Here is a 17,353-nt window from a genome sequence, read left to right as displayed (position 1 = left end):
TTCCTCTGTCATGTTAATAAGTCAAGATTTCGGGTCCCTCATTTATTTGCAAGAAAAGCACAGAAAATTTCTTTTCCTTTTTGTTTTGCCTCCAATTCTAGATATTTAAATTGTTTTATTTGTAAAGATCATGTCACAGTGCATGACACTTGAGTATTTCAAATCAAGATAGAACCACCCATGAGGCAATAAATAGTAAACAACATGAAAAGTATACTGTATGTGGATACATCTATTGTTTTATCTGTCTTGTGCAATATTGTTTCAATAAGATGAGCTATGCTGAAAGATCCGATGTTAAAAATAAAAATTGATAAATGTAATAATAATAATACAACATTAACAACAATAATAATAAGGGAATTCCTTCAAAGTTGATCATATATGGAAAATGCTAACTATGTCCACTATGATAATTTGAATTCAGATCGGTATATGATTTTATATTTATATCACAACATTATATAATAATAATAATAATAATAATAATAATAATAATAAAACAATGAAGATCATCAAGTCTTTTTCATAAAAGCCAAAGTAAGGATTTTTTTCTTTTATTTTTTATTTATTTAGTCATTTTTCTTTAAATTCCAATGTGTTCCATCTTTGTCTTTTACATATGTGCCAATTAAAAAAAAAAAAAAAACTAACTCATGTGTTGGCTGTGACGCTGTCTCTGTCTGCTAGGTGCTTACACTGGCCAGCAATGAGCGCATCCCTCTGAACCCCACCATGAGATTGCTGTTTGAGATCAGCCACCTCCGCACTGCCACCCCGGCTACTGTATCCAGAGCAGGTAGACTCTTCTCTTTGTTCCACTCTGGTGAGCTGGTCACTTGATACCTATTATCTTTTTTTTTTTTTTTCTAATAAACCAACCCCAAAGCCAAATTGGTGAGGCCACACGTTGCCACCTCAGGAAAGCTTGATGGGGTTGTTTTCATCCTGTATTAACCCTATCGAAAGTTATGTGGGGTTGCTGACACAATGAAATGTGTTCCTGCTCCATTAAAATCCCCAAACCCGCCTTGGCCCCAACCTCCACCGCACCACCCTCTGGCTCCACAGCCAGACTTGCCACCCCAAAGAGTTCTGTGTGGCCCCTGCGCCAGCACAGGGCGGTGTGATGAAATCCTTCTTAATTTCTTTTTTCGTTTTTGGCAGACGCTACAGAAATAAAACTAAATAAATAAATAAAAAAGTGATAGTAATGAGTGAAAATCATCCCAGCAGTATGGAAGCACTTCGGGGTTGTTTGAGACAGCTGGGCTGTTTGCTACAGCTGCCTCGCAGTTATGTAACCATCGACAACAGCGGCAACAACAGTCTGAAATCAGCTGTTACCAAAATCAGTGGTCTGCCCTCAAATTATTGAGAGTCCGATGTTATTTGGAAGAATTATGTTAATTAAAAACACCAGACCAGGCCAAACTCAACTGGAAGTTTGAGGTAACTGCATGGGGATGCAGACTGTGACGCTGGTATCTGCTATTGTTCAAATAAAATGCTGTGTTACGAAGTCAGTAATATTTGGTATATTGTGCATAAATGATCCCTGGGATAATCCCTTTTGATAATATTCAAACATCCTGCCCTCATAAATGTGCGGTTCACACTCAGAACATCACCTGGTTTATTGTCAGTGGCTTAACAATTATCAGTATCAGCTCCAGAAATACTGCTCTTGTCGGGCTGTAAACAAGGGTGGAAAATTGAACAACTGAGCAGACGGTGTCTTTCCCGGGAGTCTGTAACAAGCGGATTAATCACGTACCCCCCCGACCTGCTCTTATCTCCAGGCATCCTGTACATAAACCCTGCCGACCTGGGCTGGAATCCTCTGGTGACCAGCTGGATTGACGGGAGGGAAGTGCAATCGGAGAAGGCCAACCTGACCATTTTGTTTGACAAGTACCTGCCTTCCTGCCTGGACGCCGTCAGATTACGGTGAGAGGAGGCCGGTCTCGCCGTGACATGAGTGCAACTAACAGCTGATGTAGAATGATACAAAAGAGGGAGACGGGGCTCTGCAAACGCAGGTGAGTCAGACTTGTTAAAATAAGCAAAAAAGGACCTGACTCAACAGACCCGGATGATGTCCAACATTCGATTATCTTCCAACACCTCCAACGTAAGACAAGAGGCAGAGGAGTATTTTGTTCCGATTGTTACGTCACATACCTCATGGATTTCTATGATTTGCCATTATAATTAGTTTGGAATGGAATAGAAAGTAAAAATAAAACAAGACCTCTGACAATTATAAAGATTTTTCAACCTTTCTAAGATGCTGCCGTCATATCAGCCTTCAGCGCTCAACATTTAATGCCATTCCTGTAGGTGACTCACATCAGTTCTCACTAAAGCCAACAAAGAGCCTCCCTTGTATGTTGGGGAGACCCCCTCCTGCTCCCCTCTCCTTCAGGCCCTCTTCTCGTGATATACATTTTTACGCTTCTGATGTCACACACTCCGCTATCGGATGGGTGGAAAAACCATGCAAAGTCGTAACCAGGACGTGCATTGTACACACCGCCTAAATTGTTTGACAGGTTTTGTTTGTCTGTTCGTTAGGTTTGCCTTAACTAGTGACTAATTTGCCATTTCAAACTGCAATGAAACAGAGTAGTGGGAAAAAAAAATAAGTGAAGCTTGGATCCACTTTGCTGCATTTGAAGAAATAAAAACAAAAATGAAAACAAATGTATATTTGGGGTGGAGGTACAGCAATCATCTTTGGATCTGAACATTCCTGGTTCGATATCCAGATCCTCCTAGTTTGTGGAAGTGTTGTTGAGCAAGACACTGAACCCCCAGCTGCTTCCCTGGCACTGGTGGACGCCAGCCTACTGCTCGTGGTTCATCCATGATGAGCAATTGCAGAGAAAACATTTTCCCTTGAGGGATTAATAAAGGATACATCATTATTATTATTTGGAATATATAAAAATAAATTAAAATATTATCATACACACACACATATATAGTTAACTAATAACATGGATCATATACAAATAAATGGAAAATATTCAGCATACAACAACATATTCTTGTTTGTCCCTTTTGCTTTGTTTTTTTTCTTCATTTTTTCAGTTTCATGACTGTCAAAAATTTTAATTAAACATCTGCAGTCTGTAATTTAATACATTTTAGCGAATGTGGTGATCCATTTCAACATAATCAATAAATGATAGAGAATACAGTCATTTGGCAGACGCTTTTATCCAAAGCAACTTACAGTGGAAATGCCGAAGATTGAACCTCGGACCTCATATGTGCCAAGCATGCGCTATACCACTGAGCAACACGTTCAAGATATTAAGAAATAAGAAAAAAAAAAACATCTACTGCACACGATATGCAAATACTACACGTTAGAGATATACCATATACATATCACACACACACACACACATAAAAGGTATACAGTTGGATAAAAAAGCATTTAGTCAGCCACCAATTGAGCAAGTTCTTCCACTTAAAAAGCTGAGAGAGGCCTGTAATTTTCATCATAGGTACACTTCAACTATGAGAGACAGAATGGTGACTTATGACTTTCAGACTTATGAGCCTGAAATTGGAAATTGAAGGTGTAATGCTCAATGTTGTCAGTGGCTATGCCCCGCAGGTGGGATGTGAGTTTGAAGAGATGGAGAAGTTCTGGAAAGAGTTTGATGAAGTGATGCAGAATATCCCCAGACATAAGAGAGTGGTAATTGGCGCGGACTTCAATGGGCATGTTGGTGCAGGCAGTAGAGGGGATGACGAGGTGATGGGCAGATTTGGTATACAGGATAGGAATGCAGAGGGACAGATGGTGGTAGATTTTGCAAAAAGGTTGGAAATGGCTGTAGTGAACTTTTTTATTTCAGAAAACCATGAACATAGGGTAACTTGTAGTTACCCTATGTTCTATATTTGTACTATATATACTATATATATATAGTATATATATATAAATATATATACTATATTTGTAGTTACTGCTAACAGCTAAGACAATTTATATTTCATTATATTTCTAATTCTTCCTCCTTTCCACTATTGTCTATTACTGTTATGTTTTTACTTGAAACTCTGGCACAACAATTTCCTTTGGGATTAATAAAGTTGTTCTCATCTCATCATCATCATCTCATAACTTATAAGAGCAGAGGTAGTGGCATGCAGGTAGACTACACCTTTTTAGACAAGATAACCCTTAAAGAGATCAGTGACAGCAAAGTAGTTGTGCGTGAGAGTATAACCAGACAACATAGGATGATAATTTGTAGGATGACTCTGGTGACAAGGAAGATCAAGAGGACAAAGGCAAAGCAGAGGACAAAGTGGTGGAAGCCGAAAAGGGAGGAGTGTTGTATGGTTTTCAGGGAGGGGTTGAGGAAGGCCCTGGGTGGTCAGGGAGAGCTTTCAGATGATTGGACAACTACAGCTAGTGTTACCAGGGAGACAAAAAGGAGGGTACTTGGTGTGTCATCTGGAAGGAAAGTAGATAAGGAGACTTGGTGGCTGAATAAGGTAGTGCAGGAGTATATACAAGGAAAGCAGTTAGCAAAGAAGAAATGGTAGAGTACTGAAGAAAACAGACATGAGTACAGGGAGATAAAACGTAAGGTAGAGACAGAGGTAGCAAAGGCAAAACAAAGGGCGAACGATGACCTGTATGCTCGGATGGATGGTAGGGAAGGTGTGAATGATCTACACCGGTTGGCGAAACAAAGAGATAAAGATGGAAAGGATGTACAACAGCTGCGGGTGATTAAGGATAGAGAGGGAAATGTATTGACTGATGCTAGAAGAGTAATGGGAAGATGGAAAGAGTACTTTGAAGAGCTAAGGAATGTGGAAAATGAAAGAGATGCAAGGGTAGAAGAGGGGACTATTGTAGACCACAAAGTAGCAGATATTAGTGAATGTGAAGTGAGGAAGGCACTGAAGAGAATGAAGAGTGGAAAGGCAGTTGGTCCTGATGATATACCTGTGGAGGTGTGGAAGTGTCTAGCAGAGACAGTGGCACAGTTTCCCACTAGATTATTCAACAGGATCTTGGAGAGTGAAAAGATATTTGAGGATTGGAGATGAAGTGTGATGGTGCCCATTTTTAAGAATAAGGGGGATGTACAGATTTGCAGCAACTATAGAAGGATCAAGTTGATGAGCCAAACAATGAAGTTATGGGAAAGAGTAGTGGAAACTAAAATGAGAGCAGAAGTCAGCATTTGTGAACAGCAGTATTGCTTCATGCCTAAAAAGAGTACTACAGATGCAGTATTTGCTTTGACAATGCTAATATAGAAGTACAGAGAATGCCAGAGGGAGCCGCACTGTGTTTTTTTAGACCTCGAAAAAGCATATGATAGGTTGCCTAGAGAGGATATCTGGAGTGGCTGAGAAGTATGTTAGACTGGTGCAGGACATGTATGCTAACTGTGAGATAGTGGTGCGGCGTGCTGTAGGGGTAACAGAAAAGTTCAAGATGGAGGTAGAACTCCATCAGGGCTCAGCTCCTAGCCCCTTCTTGTTTGCAGTGGTGATGAACACGCTGATAGGTACGGTTAGACAGGAATCTCCTTTGACCATAGTGGCAGCAAGACGTGTGTGTGAATGAGAGAAACCCGGGTTGAACAGGGAGGCTACAGTGAGTTGAGATAAAGAAGTTAGAGGATTTCAGGTACTTCGGGTCAACAGTCCAGAGCAATGGAGAGTGTGGAGAAGAGGTAAAGAAACAGGTTCAAGCAGGTTGGAATGGGTGGGAGAAAAGTGTCAGGGGTACTATGCAATAGAAGACTATCAGCCAGAATGAAAGGAAAGGTGTAAGAGACAGTGGTGAGACCAGTGATGCTGTATGGCCTAGAAACAGTTCCAATGACGAAAAGACAGGAGACAGAGCTAGAGGTCGCAGAGATGAAGATGCTAAGGTTCTCTCTCATAGTTTAAGTGTACCTATGATGAAAATTACCGCCTTCTCATCTTTTTAAGTGGGAGTACTTGCACAATTGGTGGCTGAATAAATACTTTTTTACCCCACTTTTTTACCCCACTGTGTACATATATATTTATAAAAGGAAAAATTAAATATATTGATATATTTGTGATGACTACTGCTATGCTGTATTGTGTTCATGGCTTTTTAAGTTATGTGATTCAATTCTGTGTTACACAACATTTCATCATTATCAAACAACTGATTTCCTTTTTTCCTTTTTTTTTAACTTTCTTCTGGCATCTCTGTGTGTCGAGTGGTTACGGGTGAATCCACTGACATAATGTGTCTCTTTGCTCAGGTTTAAGAAGATCATCCCCATCCCCGAGCAAAGTCTGGTCCAGATGCTGTGCTACTTGCTGGAATGTCTGCTCACCCCAGAAAACACACCGCCAGACTGTGCAAAGGAGCTTTATGAGCTCTATTTTGTCTTCGCAGCCGTCTGGGCCTTTGGGGCAGCCATGTTCCAGGACCAGGTACTGCGTGGGCCTCTAGCCATTTGAATAAGTGGTGGCATAGAGAAGGGAAAGAATGGAAAGTAGAGGGGGGTATCAGGAGTATTTGTTGGTATTATTCAAGCTCTGGTGCTTCTTATGCAACCCCGTGTCTCTGTTTATGAAAAGTCATCTGCAAGTTACCGTGAATTGAAGAAGTGGCAGATTTTTTTTTTGTGAGCAAGGTAGAGATCTCCATCTGAAAATGAAGTGGACCTCATTCCCACTCAGCAACAAACAGACTGGCTGAATTCAAATCAGCGGGAGAGCTGGGCGAGCAGTTGCTAAGCAATCCAGTTAGTGCCGTACAGTAAGCGTGTCCATCCAAGTTACTGGATAAAACTGCTCTCTCCTCGGTATAAATGTACTCCACTTTATTTTCCCATCACAGATGCATTTAAATGCTAAGTGGTTTTATTGACCCGAGAGTTGGTAGGGAATAGAGGAGAGAGGTACCAAGGGGTGTAGGAGGCGGAGTGGAAGGCGAGGAACTGCCAGCCAGCAGGTGATGAGGCCGCTTCACTGTCTAAGTCCGACAGATGGATAGATAGGACTGCCATCTCTCATTTTCTCCCCTTCAGCTGCCGTGGATGTATCTCTCTCTCAGCCTTTATTTGTTACCGGGTTTGTATTCACATCAGTGTAAATCAAACACACGGATCCATAGCGACTGTATGTGGAAGAAAGGCAGAGAGGAAGTCATTGTAGAGTATCGACTCGTCTTCCGACCCCCCGTGTCTCTGTGTGTGTGCCCGAGTGCAGCTGGTCGACTACAGGAAGGAGTTCAGCAAATGGTGGGTGGCCGAGTTCAAAACCATCAAGTTTCCATCCCAGGGCACCGTGTTCGATTACTTCATCGACCCAGAGAGCAAGAAGTTTGAGCTCTGGTCCAGGATGGTGCCCAAGTTCGAGATGGATGCGGATGCACCTCTTCAGGTACAACAGCTTCTTATTCGTCTTTCTGGACTTATAGCTCCCTGTTTACCTGTGATAACGGCTGAAAAACATTTCCTGACATCCATACACTACTTTTTCTCTTGACTCTCCCTCTGCCTGTGATAATGTGACACAATGCTGCACAATTATATGGCAAAAAATAGGCCATCGGAATATGGAAGCGACCACCTGAAGAGTGCCCCTCCCATCTGCGTCTACGGAGCGAGCCTCTGCAGGCGGCTCCAGAAGCTTTTATCCAAAGCGACTTACATCTGCGTTTCAATCATCCACTGAATACGCAGCAGGAGCAATTAGGGGTCCACCATCCATCTTTCTCAAGGACACACACTGTCTGTCCAAGCTGAAGATCAGACCCGTATGCCTCGAACAACCCTCTGGTTACGAGACACGCTCTCCACCGACTGAGCGATGCCGCTGCTAAATTTTTAATCTTCAAAAATTGAAAGGAGATATCAGGTTGATGTTCTGCTTAACTTTTAAAATGCCCTTGATGGAAAATGTGTTGTTTTATCTAGAACGGCATCAGCAGACCATATCCCATATAGGAGGTGGTCTTTATTTCCCAAGTTCGTCACAGATCTCCACTGAGTGGAAACACAGGCAAAACAGCAAACGCTCCACAATTTGCTTGACAGCAACGATCGCCAATACAATGTACACGACTTAACGACATTGCATTTTTCCAGTCATAACATAAAAGCAGGGCAGTACAATAGCATGGTGGTTAACACTTCCTCCTCACAGCCTGAAGGTCCCTCATACAATTCCAACAGGAGGCCTTTCTGTGCGGAGTTTGCATGCTTCTCCCCATGTCTGCTTGGGTTTCCTTCCAGGTTCTCCAGTTTCCTCCTGCAGTCCTTAAACATGATGTCCTTGACGACATTGCCTTGTTGTGTGAATGAGAGAGTGAATGGTCATATGTCTCTACAGTGAGGAGTATTTGATACACTGCTGATTTTTGAGGTTTTCCCACTTGCAAGGCATGTAAAGGTCTGTCATTTTTATCATAGGCACTCTTCAACTTTGAGTGACACAATTTAAAACAAAAATCCAGAAAAACACATTGTATGATTTTTAAATAATTAATTTATATTTTATTGCATGACATAACTATTTGATCACCTACCAACCAGCAAGAATTGCAACTCTCACAGACCTAGTAGTTCTTCTGTAAGCAGCCCTCCTGTTTGCCACTCATTACCTGTATTAACTGCACCTGTTTGAACTCGGTACCTGTATAAAAACACCTGTCCACGCGCTCAATCAAACAAACTCCAACCTCTCAATGGCCAAGACCAGAGAGCTGTGTAAGGACATCAGGGATAAAATTGTAGACATGCACGAGGCTGGGATGGGCTACAGGGCAATAGGCAAGCAGCTTGGTAGAAGGCAACGACTTTTGTGGTACAATTATTAGAAAATGGAAGAAGTTCAAGATGACAGTCAATCTACCTCAGTCTGGGGCTCCATGCAAGATCTCCTCTCGTGAGACATCTATTATCATGGGGACGGTGATGAATCAGCCCAGAACTACACGGCTGAACCTGGTCAATGACCTGAAGAGAGCTGGGACCACAGTCTCAAAAAAAAAAACGTATTAATACGCTGGGGGGACGCTGGGGATTAAGGAGACCTTGTGTGCCCCTTTGCTCAAGCCATAACATGTCTCCATTAAACTCCATTCACTGTGTTTGGAGGAGGAAGAAGGATGAGTACAACCCCAAGAACACCATCCCAATTGAAAAGCATTAGGGGGGAAACATCATTATTTAGGGATGCTTTCCTGCAAAGGGAACAGGACGACTGCATTGTATTGATGGGAGGATGGATGGGGCCAGGAATCACAAAATGGCCAACATTTTCCTTCCCTCAGTAAGAGCCTTGAAGATTGGTCGTGGCTGGATCTTCCAGCATGACAGCGACCTGAAACACACAGCCAGGGCAACTAAGGAGTGAATCCGTAAGAAGCATCGCAAGGTACTGGAGTAGCTTAGCCTGTCTCAAGACGTGGACCAATTGAAAATCTTTGGAGGGAGCTGAAAGTCCATATTGCCCAGAGACTGCCTCGAAACCTGAAGGATCTTCATGGAGGAGTGGGCCAAAATCCCTGCTGCAGTGTGCACAAACCTGGTCATGAACTACGGGAAACGTCTTATCTCTCTAAATGCCAACAAAGGTTTTTATACCAAATATTACATTCTGTTTTTCTGATGTATCAAATACTTCTGTCATGCAATAACAAGCAAATTAACTACTTAAAAATCATACAATATCATTTTCTGGATTTTTGTTTTAGATTCCGTCACTCAAAGTGAAAAATTACAGGCCCCTACATGCTTTACGAGTGGAAAAATCCAAAAAATCTGCAGAGTATCAAATGCTTGTTCTCCACACCGTATATGTGGCCCTGCAGCCCCATGTGTATCCTACCTCTCACCCAATGACAACCTTGTCTTGTGGCAGAATCGGTTGCTATTGGTCAGGTGGAAGTGATGCAAGAGAAATTCTCAGGCACATTTGTTTGTTTTTGTTTTCTCACACTGTGGTTTGGTTTAATTGCAAAGGATTCTTGCAATTCTCATGTGTGAACATATGTGTTTCCTGTGTGCAGGTCTGCTTGGTCCACACCACCGAGACCATCCGCATACGTTACTTCATGGACCGCTTACTGGAGCACCGCCGGCCCGTCATGTTGGTTGGAAATGCCGGCACCGGCAAGTCCGTCCTGGTCGGGGACAAACTAGGATCACTGGACACAGAGAAATACATGGTCCAAAACGTGCCCTTCAATTATTACACGACGTCCGCTATGCTCCAAGGTAGGTGCCACGACGCGTCCACACGCAACAATCCACCAAATCGCAGCAATCTCGCCGAGCCGGAATCTTCGCCCTTATTTTCATTTTCAACGAATAACAGCATTTTTCAGTTGAAACCAAAACTCCAGCAGCAATCGCTCGTGCTCAAAATGATTAAATACACACGGTACTTTACTTTACAGCCACGCTGATAAATATTTTTTCTATAAGCTCAAAGCCTAATGACTGTCTGAAAGTTATCACGGGGTGCCATGGTTACACTCATCTTAGTGATAAATTTGACCTTTGTTTTCATTGTCTTGGGCATTACTCTGAAGTTCCACCACTCTATTTAGTTTCTGGGAGCAACCAATGTTGGCGGGGTTACAGAAAAGCCAAGCCGTAGATTATGTCCTTAAAAAACACAGAGCGAATAGATACGGTTTGCTAAAAAGGACAGGAAATAATGGGTGTGCATTTGTCAGATGGAATAAAACTTTAAATTCCTCATGTTTGCGAAAGATACTCGAAAGCAATCACATCTTGAGAGGGTAATAGAATGGCATGTTTTCAGTGTGCCCTTCCCACCCCCCCACCCCCCCAAAAAAATCTGCATTGTTCTTATAGGTTTTGTTCCAACACATTTTATTGATTTATCATTTCCTAACTTTGGGAGTCAGTGATAAAGTGACAAAACTTAAATCGATGTATGGCATTTTATTACTTCACTTATCTTCTATGGTTGGTTTTCCATCAACTTTGTGCCTTAATCTTTAAATCCACTTCCAGCATTCAGGCTTTTATCAGTCCCCTGTAAAGCACTTTGGGTTGTATTGTGTTTGCACGAAATGCACTCTATTCATAATGTTTTGTTTCACTGATCGATTGATTGATTTGAAATAAGGTAGTTGGAGATAAACACTCACATTTTCTTTTGAAATTGTATTTGCCGCAGCATGGAGAGCATTGTGGCTGAGAGCAGATTCCAGGAACAATGAGTAGACCAGGTGTAACGCTCCCTCCTCCATTCCCAACCATGGAATTCCAGTCCTAGTCATTAAATTTTCATGGCGGTAGTGATTGAACAGTCTTTGCTACTTCTTTAAAAGAGGCACAGTCATCTATAAAGGGAACCGGACTCAGACATGGGAAGATTGGAGAGAGGGCGAGATCCTTCTTTATTTTCATTATTAATTAGACAATGTGGAAACACCATATTTGAGAAAATACGTGTCCTCTATAAAAACGTATAAAGATACCGAGGTATCCTGGTCGTATACACAAGATGTTGTTAGTAGAGGCACCCCTCCATGTTTGTCACTTGAATGTTGATTTACTGCCATGCCTATAATGCAATGAATAAATAGATAACGTGATCTTTTCGTTTTAAAAAATGGAGGGAATATCTGGGACAGTTATTCTTATTGATGTATTTTTTTTTTTTTTGTCTGTTTGTAACTCCCCCAAGATTTGATGCAAATTCCACTTCTGAACCCTGACATTTATTTTTCAGTATCCGGCTCGTACATTTATGAATATGTCCATGCAGTTTCCATCACTGTTTCATCCCCTTGTTTATGCCGCCTGCCTCTCCTTCGTAGCCGTGCTGGAAAAGCCCCTTGAGAAGAAGGCAGGACGTAACTATGGCCCTCCGGGCAACAGAAAGCTCATCTACTTCATAGACGACATGAATATGCCCGAGGTGGATGCATATGGCACAGTCCAGCCTCACACACTCATACGCCAACACTTGGACTACAACCACTGGTACGGCACCATTGCTTTAATTCAGCCAAGCAATATATATATTTATGAGCGGACCGTGATTCCACGTTTATGCCGTTTGGAATGAACATTAGCCCCGCGATGTGATCAGCCATGGGATTGTTTCTAATGTGGACTGATTAAATGGCAGACATTTCTCAGTGTGTTAACACAGAAAAGGATAGTTCAGTTAATAAGAGCCACAAGTTAATGGTTGTAATTGAGAGGAACAGACTCAGGATGGGAAAAAAAAAGAAAAAAAAACACATCCTCCCCTCAGTATTCGGATGGATCCCAGCCTCAGTATGGCAGGGGTTTTAATACGTTTCCGATGTGGAATGAGAGAGCAGGCCTGTGTGGTTTCTTTTAAAGACAGATTTTTGTTGCTCCTCTCTCTGACCATTCTGATCCTGGTTCCACAGCGTCAGACACAGGCTGACTGGTTTAGACATGGTCAGCCCATTAGAGATATGCCTGGAGGATTTCAGGTATAAAATTGAGGGTGCTACTGAGCCACGCTGGCTTGAGTGGGAGCTGAGGCGTCCATATCGGCACAAGCACAGAGAGGACAAGTGTGTGAGCCACGCTGAAAGCATGTGTGGGCTTTTTGTGCAAGGAAGTCTGATAAATAATGATTTCTTTCCTGTGTGTGTGTGTGTGTGTGTGTGTGTGTGTGTGCGTGCACGCTCCAAGGTATGACCGTAATAAGCTCCTTTTGAAGGAAATACACAACGTTCAATACGTGTCCTGCATGAACCCAACTGCTGGCAGCTTCACCGTCAATCCTCGGCTGCAGGTACAGACACACACACAATTGTACACGCACACCCTCACAAGCCGTTCCAGCGGTGTTCACACGTGCCACTGTTACGTTTGCGTTTTCAGTTTTTTTTATGTTTCTGCTATGAATGTAGCATTTATAGCAAAACAACATGGCCTCCATTGTTATGTTCATTTGCAAAGCCATTCATGGCTGGTTAACAGGATTCTGGCCAAACCTCAGGAGGAAGTGAATTAGTACGGCTCAATATGATGCTGTTTTCTGGGGCTCAGTGCTTCAGATCTGCCTGCCCCCCCCTCTGGTGACTGAAGAATAATGAACCTCATGAGCAACAAGGGACATAGCTCAACAAAAGAGATCTGAGCAATATTGTCCTGTTTTGTTGGGCTATGTCCCTTGTTTCTAGAAAATGTCCTAGGTAAATCACATTTTCTTGGGTCTATGTTTTTTTGGTTAGTTTCTTAAAATTGCAGAACATTGTTTGAAAGAGAAAAAAAAATCAAATAGAATAAATATTTACTTGAAAATAAGTAAATCATTCATTGAATGGTAAGTTAAAGTAATGTCAATAACTGCATAATACTCAGTATTAGATGAAACCGATTTAGGTTGTACGGATATCCTGCCATGCAAAACCTCATAAGTTTGCAACAACCTTGATGCTCATTTGTTATTGATACTTGACTGAATTTGTGCCGGAGCTTTTCATAAAAGTCGTGTTTTTGCACCTTACGTCCATGACATAAATAACATACATTTCAGAAGAGTGGTGTTTTTTTTTAGACATTTCATTTGAAAAACAGAACGCAGAAGCATTAACCTGGACGAAAAGAATAAAATAAAAACATTGAAAATTCAGCCACCGAACAATAAATTGCACAGGTTTACAGCTCCTTTTTATGTTCTCTTCGTCAATGTTTCTGCTGCACCCATCAGGATATTTCCATACTTTGATTTTAGACAAAAGGAGCAGCCATCTGCAATAGCTGATGCTCTTGCTTGCAAATATTTGGTTGCATTTCATCATTTTTTTGTTTTTATCCCGACAAGCTTCTCTGTTTTTAAACAACACCAATTGAATTGGATTTTACAGGCAGTGACTGTCCTCCTCTCATCCTGCTCATCAAACACTAAGTACTTAAGGTGCTGCATAGCGTTGAGCTAAATGAAATAAAAAATAAATGCATGGATTTGGCAGTTGCTATCATTCAATAGCATGTGCCATATAAAGCTGAACTTATTCCAAGCAGGAAGCTCAAACATCTCTACTTATTGAAGGTCCTCTTTGCGACTGAGCAAAACCCACTCAGGCTGCCTGAGCGCAACACTCGCTGATAGCTCACTACAGAAATAGTGGCCAAACAAAGGAGCTGCTGGTTTACAGCTCCTGACACCAATGTAGGGGAGTCACATGAGACAGACTGTGAAAAAAAATGTCAAAAATGCAACAGCAGCAACATTTGGGAGCAATTGGCAGGAGTTTTTTGTCTGGATGATGACAAATCTAAGGAAGCGTGGGGTCCCGCTCATTTGTCAGCAGGAACGGGGCCTCTCACAACTCAAGCAGACAGAAACGTTTACGATTGCACAGCTGCCCAACCTGCAGTTTCATCACCTGATACGGCCGTGGAGCGACAAATACGTCAAATGGCGGATGGACATTGGGGGGAAATGATGGGTGGGCAGAGGCGCCACATAGGAGCACACATCAGGAACTGAATTTCACAGTTAGATTAATTATTCATTACATTGCATTTGGCAGACGCTTTTATCCAAAGCGACTTACAATAGAGGACATAGGGACTGCAAATACACTTGCAAATACACGAAGCACAGGAAATATATAGAACAGTTTTTTTTTTTTGTTTTTTTTTTTGACAAAGACATACACAAATGTACACACACACACTGCATAGCCTAACTTGCTGCCTAACCTGATCTGGGGCATCAGCGCAGTAAAAAGTCCTGAAAGAACAGTTTTTACCTGTTTCTTGAAGGTTGAGATAGATGAGGCTAGTCTTGTTGCTTCTGGAAGTTTGTTCCACCACTGAGGTAGTAGAACTGAGAACAGTTTTGCTTGAGATCGCTTAGAGCGAGCAAAAGGTACTGCTAGTAGGTTTGTATTAGAGGAACGCAGCTCTCTGCCAGGATCATAAGGTCTTATCTTTAAGTATTGAAATGTCACAGTGGATGGATGGGGTGAAAGCTCATGTTGCATTTTCCTGTTAGGACTCTGATAATTATAAGTAATAATAATCATCACACATACTAGGAGGACCAGTTTTAGGTGAGGCCATTTCAATATTGCCGGAAGCCCCTTACCTTCAGCAGTGTTGCATTCAAATCGCATGTCCTTGTCGCTTGCATGATCCATCTATCCAGTGATAACTTGCAGTTAAGTAGCCACGGCGGACATTTGAAAGAATAGAATCCGCCTTACGGGATTCCTACGGGATTCAATCTCTGTGTTTTTCATTTTGGAAAAGGTAAAAAAAATTATTAATAAGGTTCATCGTCTTCCTCGACAGCGACACTTCTCTGTTTTCGCCCTGTCCTTCCCTGGAGCTGAGGCCCTCAGCACCATATACACCTCCATACTTATGCAGCACCTGGAGGACGACAGATTCAGCGTCTCCTTACAGAAGAGCGTCCCGAACCTGGTCCAGCTAGCCTTGGTTTTTCATCAGCGCGTGACTTCCACGTTCCTGCCGACCGCTGTCAAGTTCCACTACATCTTCAACCTGCGAGATCTCTCCAATATATTCCAGGTGGGAAAAAGAAACATGCTCGGGTTAATCTTGTGACAATGGAATTTGCCTTTTTCATATCCTCCTATCATCCCCCTCTCAAGTAAAAAGTTTCGATATTTCCACATGATCCATTCCTCTTTTGTGTAACCCTGCTTCCCGAGTGGAGAAAAGCCAAGCCTCTGTCACTAATTTCTCATTTAAATGATTATTGATTTAAGAGCTGGGTCTGAAAAGCTAGAAATAAGTCTGAAATATAGAATGGATTTGCACTTCCACGGGTGTTAGTGATGATTTAATGTATTTTAATGAATATAATATTGGAGCATGAAAGCCGTCAAGGGAGAGGCTTTTGGGGCAATATTTCTGTCAAAATATTCCACGGCTTCACGGAGGGCAGGCTCTTTCATTTAACACACTCCTTTGTATAATTAATGCTTTAAGCCACTCCGCTACAGGAAGTTCATTTTTCATAATTCCATCTGGGAGTTTACAAAGATAGCTTTGAATTTCTTGTTGTACTTTGTTGAGAATACTAAGGTGCACTACACATTTCTTTTTTCTTTTTCTTTATTTTGTTTTTATTCACAAGCGCTTGTTTAATGGCGCATGTTGCTGCTTTGCTTCTATTTACTCTCAGTAATATCTGTCCGTCTTGGATTTATCCTGGTCCGGTAGATTCAACGCCACAGCGTTTTACTCCGAAGACAGCTAAAGATGAAAAGTGGCGTCTTGTATAACTCCATTTGTCTACCTATCATCTGAAACACTGTCGCGCTTGTAAAATGCACATAACGTTGACATATTAACTTCATTTGAGACGAAGGACATTGTTGCCGGGTAATGTTGCCAATTTCAGCCAGCCAAAGTATCCTCATGTATCAAGCGGAGATCAATTGATGGAACTGTTCGCATGAGCTCGACTGGGGAAAGAAGTTGGAAAATTGTTATTTAACATCATTATTCGTAGTAGTTTTATTAAACAGCCGGACTACAAACATGGCGGTACTCATATGAGATGAGTGACCACATTACCACGGTAAGCGCCAGTCGGCCCAACCATATCGCCGTGATATTTATTGATATTAGTTTTTCGACACTATATTGGCATTAAAAATTCAGCACCTCTCCCTCCCCCCAATTGATTCGTCACAGGACTGAACCGGCTGCAGTTCGACATTTTGTATAATTACCATCCCAAAACTCCTCAGTAACCCCCCCCCCGTGGACCTTTCAGCGCACATTTCGGCTGTGCCAGAGGACTTCAAAGTCATGGCTGGAGAAACAATTTATTCTGCCAGTTTTGTTGATGTCGTTCTATTTTAAGTGGTCTACACGCCGCAATCGTCTAATAACCAGAGAAGTAACTGTGTCAAGGCTCTTGCTCCGCGTTTCGTCTCTCTCGCTTTACATCGTAGAAGGGAAAAGCAGCAGAGCCGCTCTTGGAGGAACCTGTCTGAAGTTTTTCTTTTTTTTTTTTTTTTAAATACCGTTTCTTCCTCGAACGTCTAACACCTCTGGACAGCAAGGAAGAGGTCGCAGGTTACCAGCCTGTAATCCCCCCCCCGTTCCTCTCCCGTCTTTCAGATTCAGAAGAAAGTATGCGACATGCCAGCATACTCACCGGCTCTAATTTTTCTCAAGCACGGTATTTAAATGGTTTGTGTTCCTTGTTTACCAGTTTGTTGTTTCAGACATTTGCCTCAGTCAAAATAATTACAGGGGAGCCTTTGCGTTTCCATTGTGGGTCTTGCTCCGGTAGCTGGAAAGCCAGAGCCGAGAGATTTCGTGTGAGCTGGCGCCGTCCCCGTCAAAGGTGTTTTTAA

At 42.1% G+C, this 17,353-nt stretch overlaps 1 protein-coding gene across 1 annotated transcript in view; it reads left to right on the top strand.

Moving 5' to 3' along the window:
* dnah9 (dynein, axonemal, heavy chain 9) overlaps positions 1–17,353 on the top strand; it is a 192,800-nt gene that overhangs the window by 79,121 nt on the left and 96,326 nt on the right. The window contains exons 42-49 of the mRNA XM_086140698.1: positions 691–799; positions 1,803–1,950; positions 6,288–6,462; positions 7,243–7,416; positions 10,049–10,256; positions 11,837–12,002; positions 12,693–12,795; positions 15,309–15,548. Coding sequence (XP_085996824.1) covers positions 691–799; positions 1,803–1,950; positions 6,288–6,462; positions 7,243–7,416; positions 10,049–10,256; positions 11,837–12,002; positions 12,693–12,795; positions 15,309–15,548 — 1,323 coding nt within the window. The remainder of the gene's footprint in view (positions 1–690; positions 800–1,802; positions 1,951–6,287; positions 6,463–7,242; positions 7,417–10,048; positions 10,257–11,836; positions 12,003–12,692; positions 12,796–15,308; positions 15,549–17,353) is intronic.

This window comes from Fistularia commersonii, chromosome 33 (genome assembly GCF_037954325.1).
Source record: "Fistularia commersonii isolate RoL2024-O1a breed Wild chromosome 33, RoL_Fcom_v1.0, whole genome shotgun sequence".
NCBI classification, from domain to species: Eukaryota; Metazoa; Chordata; class Actinopteri; order Syngnathiformes; family Fistulariidae; genus Fistularia; species Fistularia commersonii.
The sequence above is the reverse complement of the archived record's forward strand: the minus strand, read 5'-3'. Positions and strand labels throughout refer to the sequence as shown.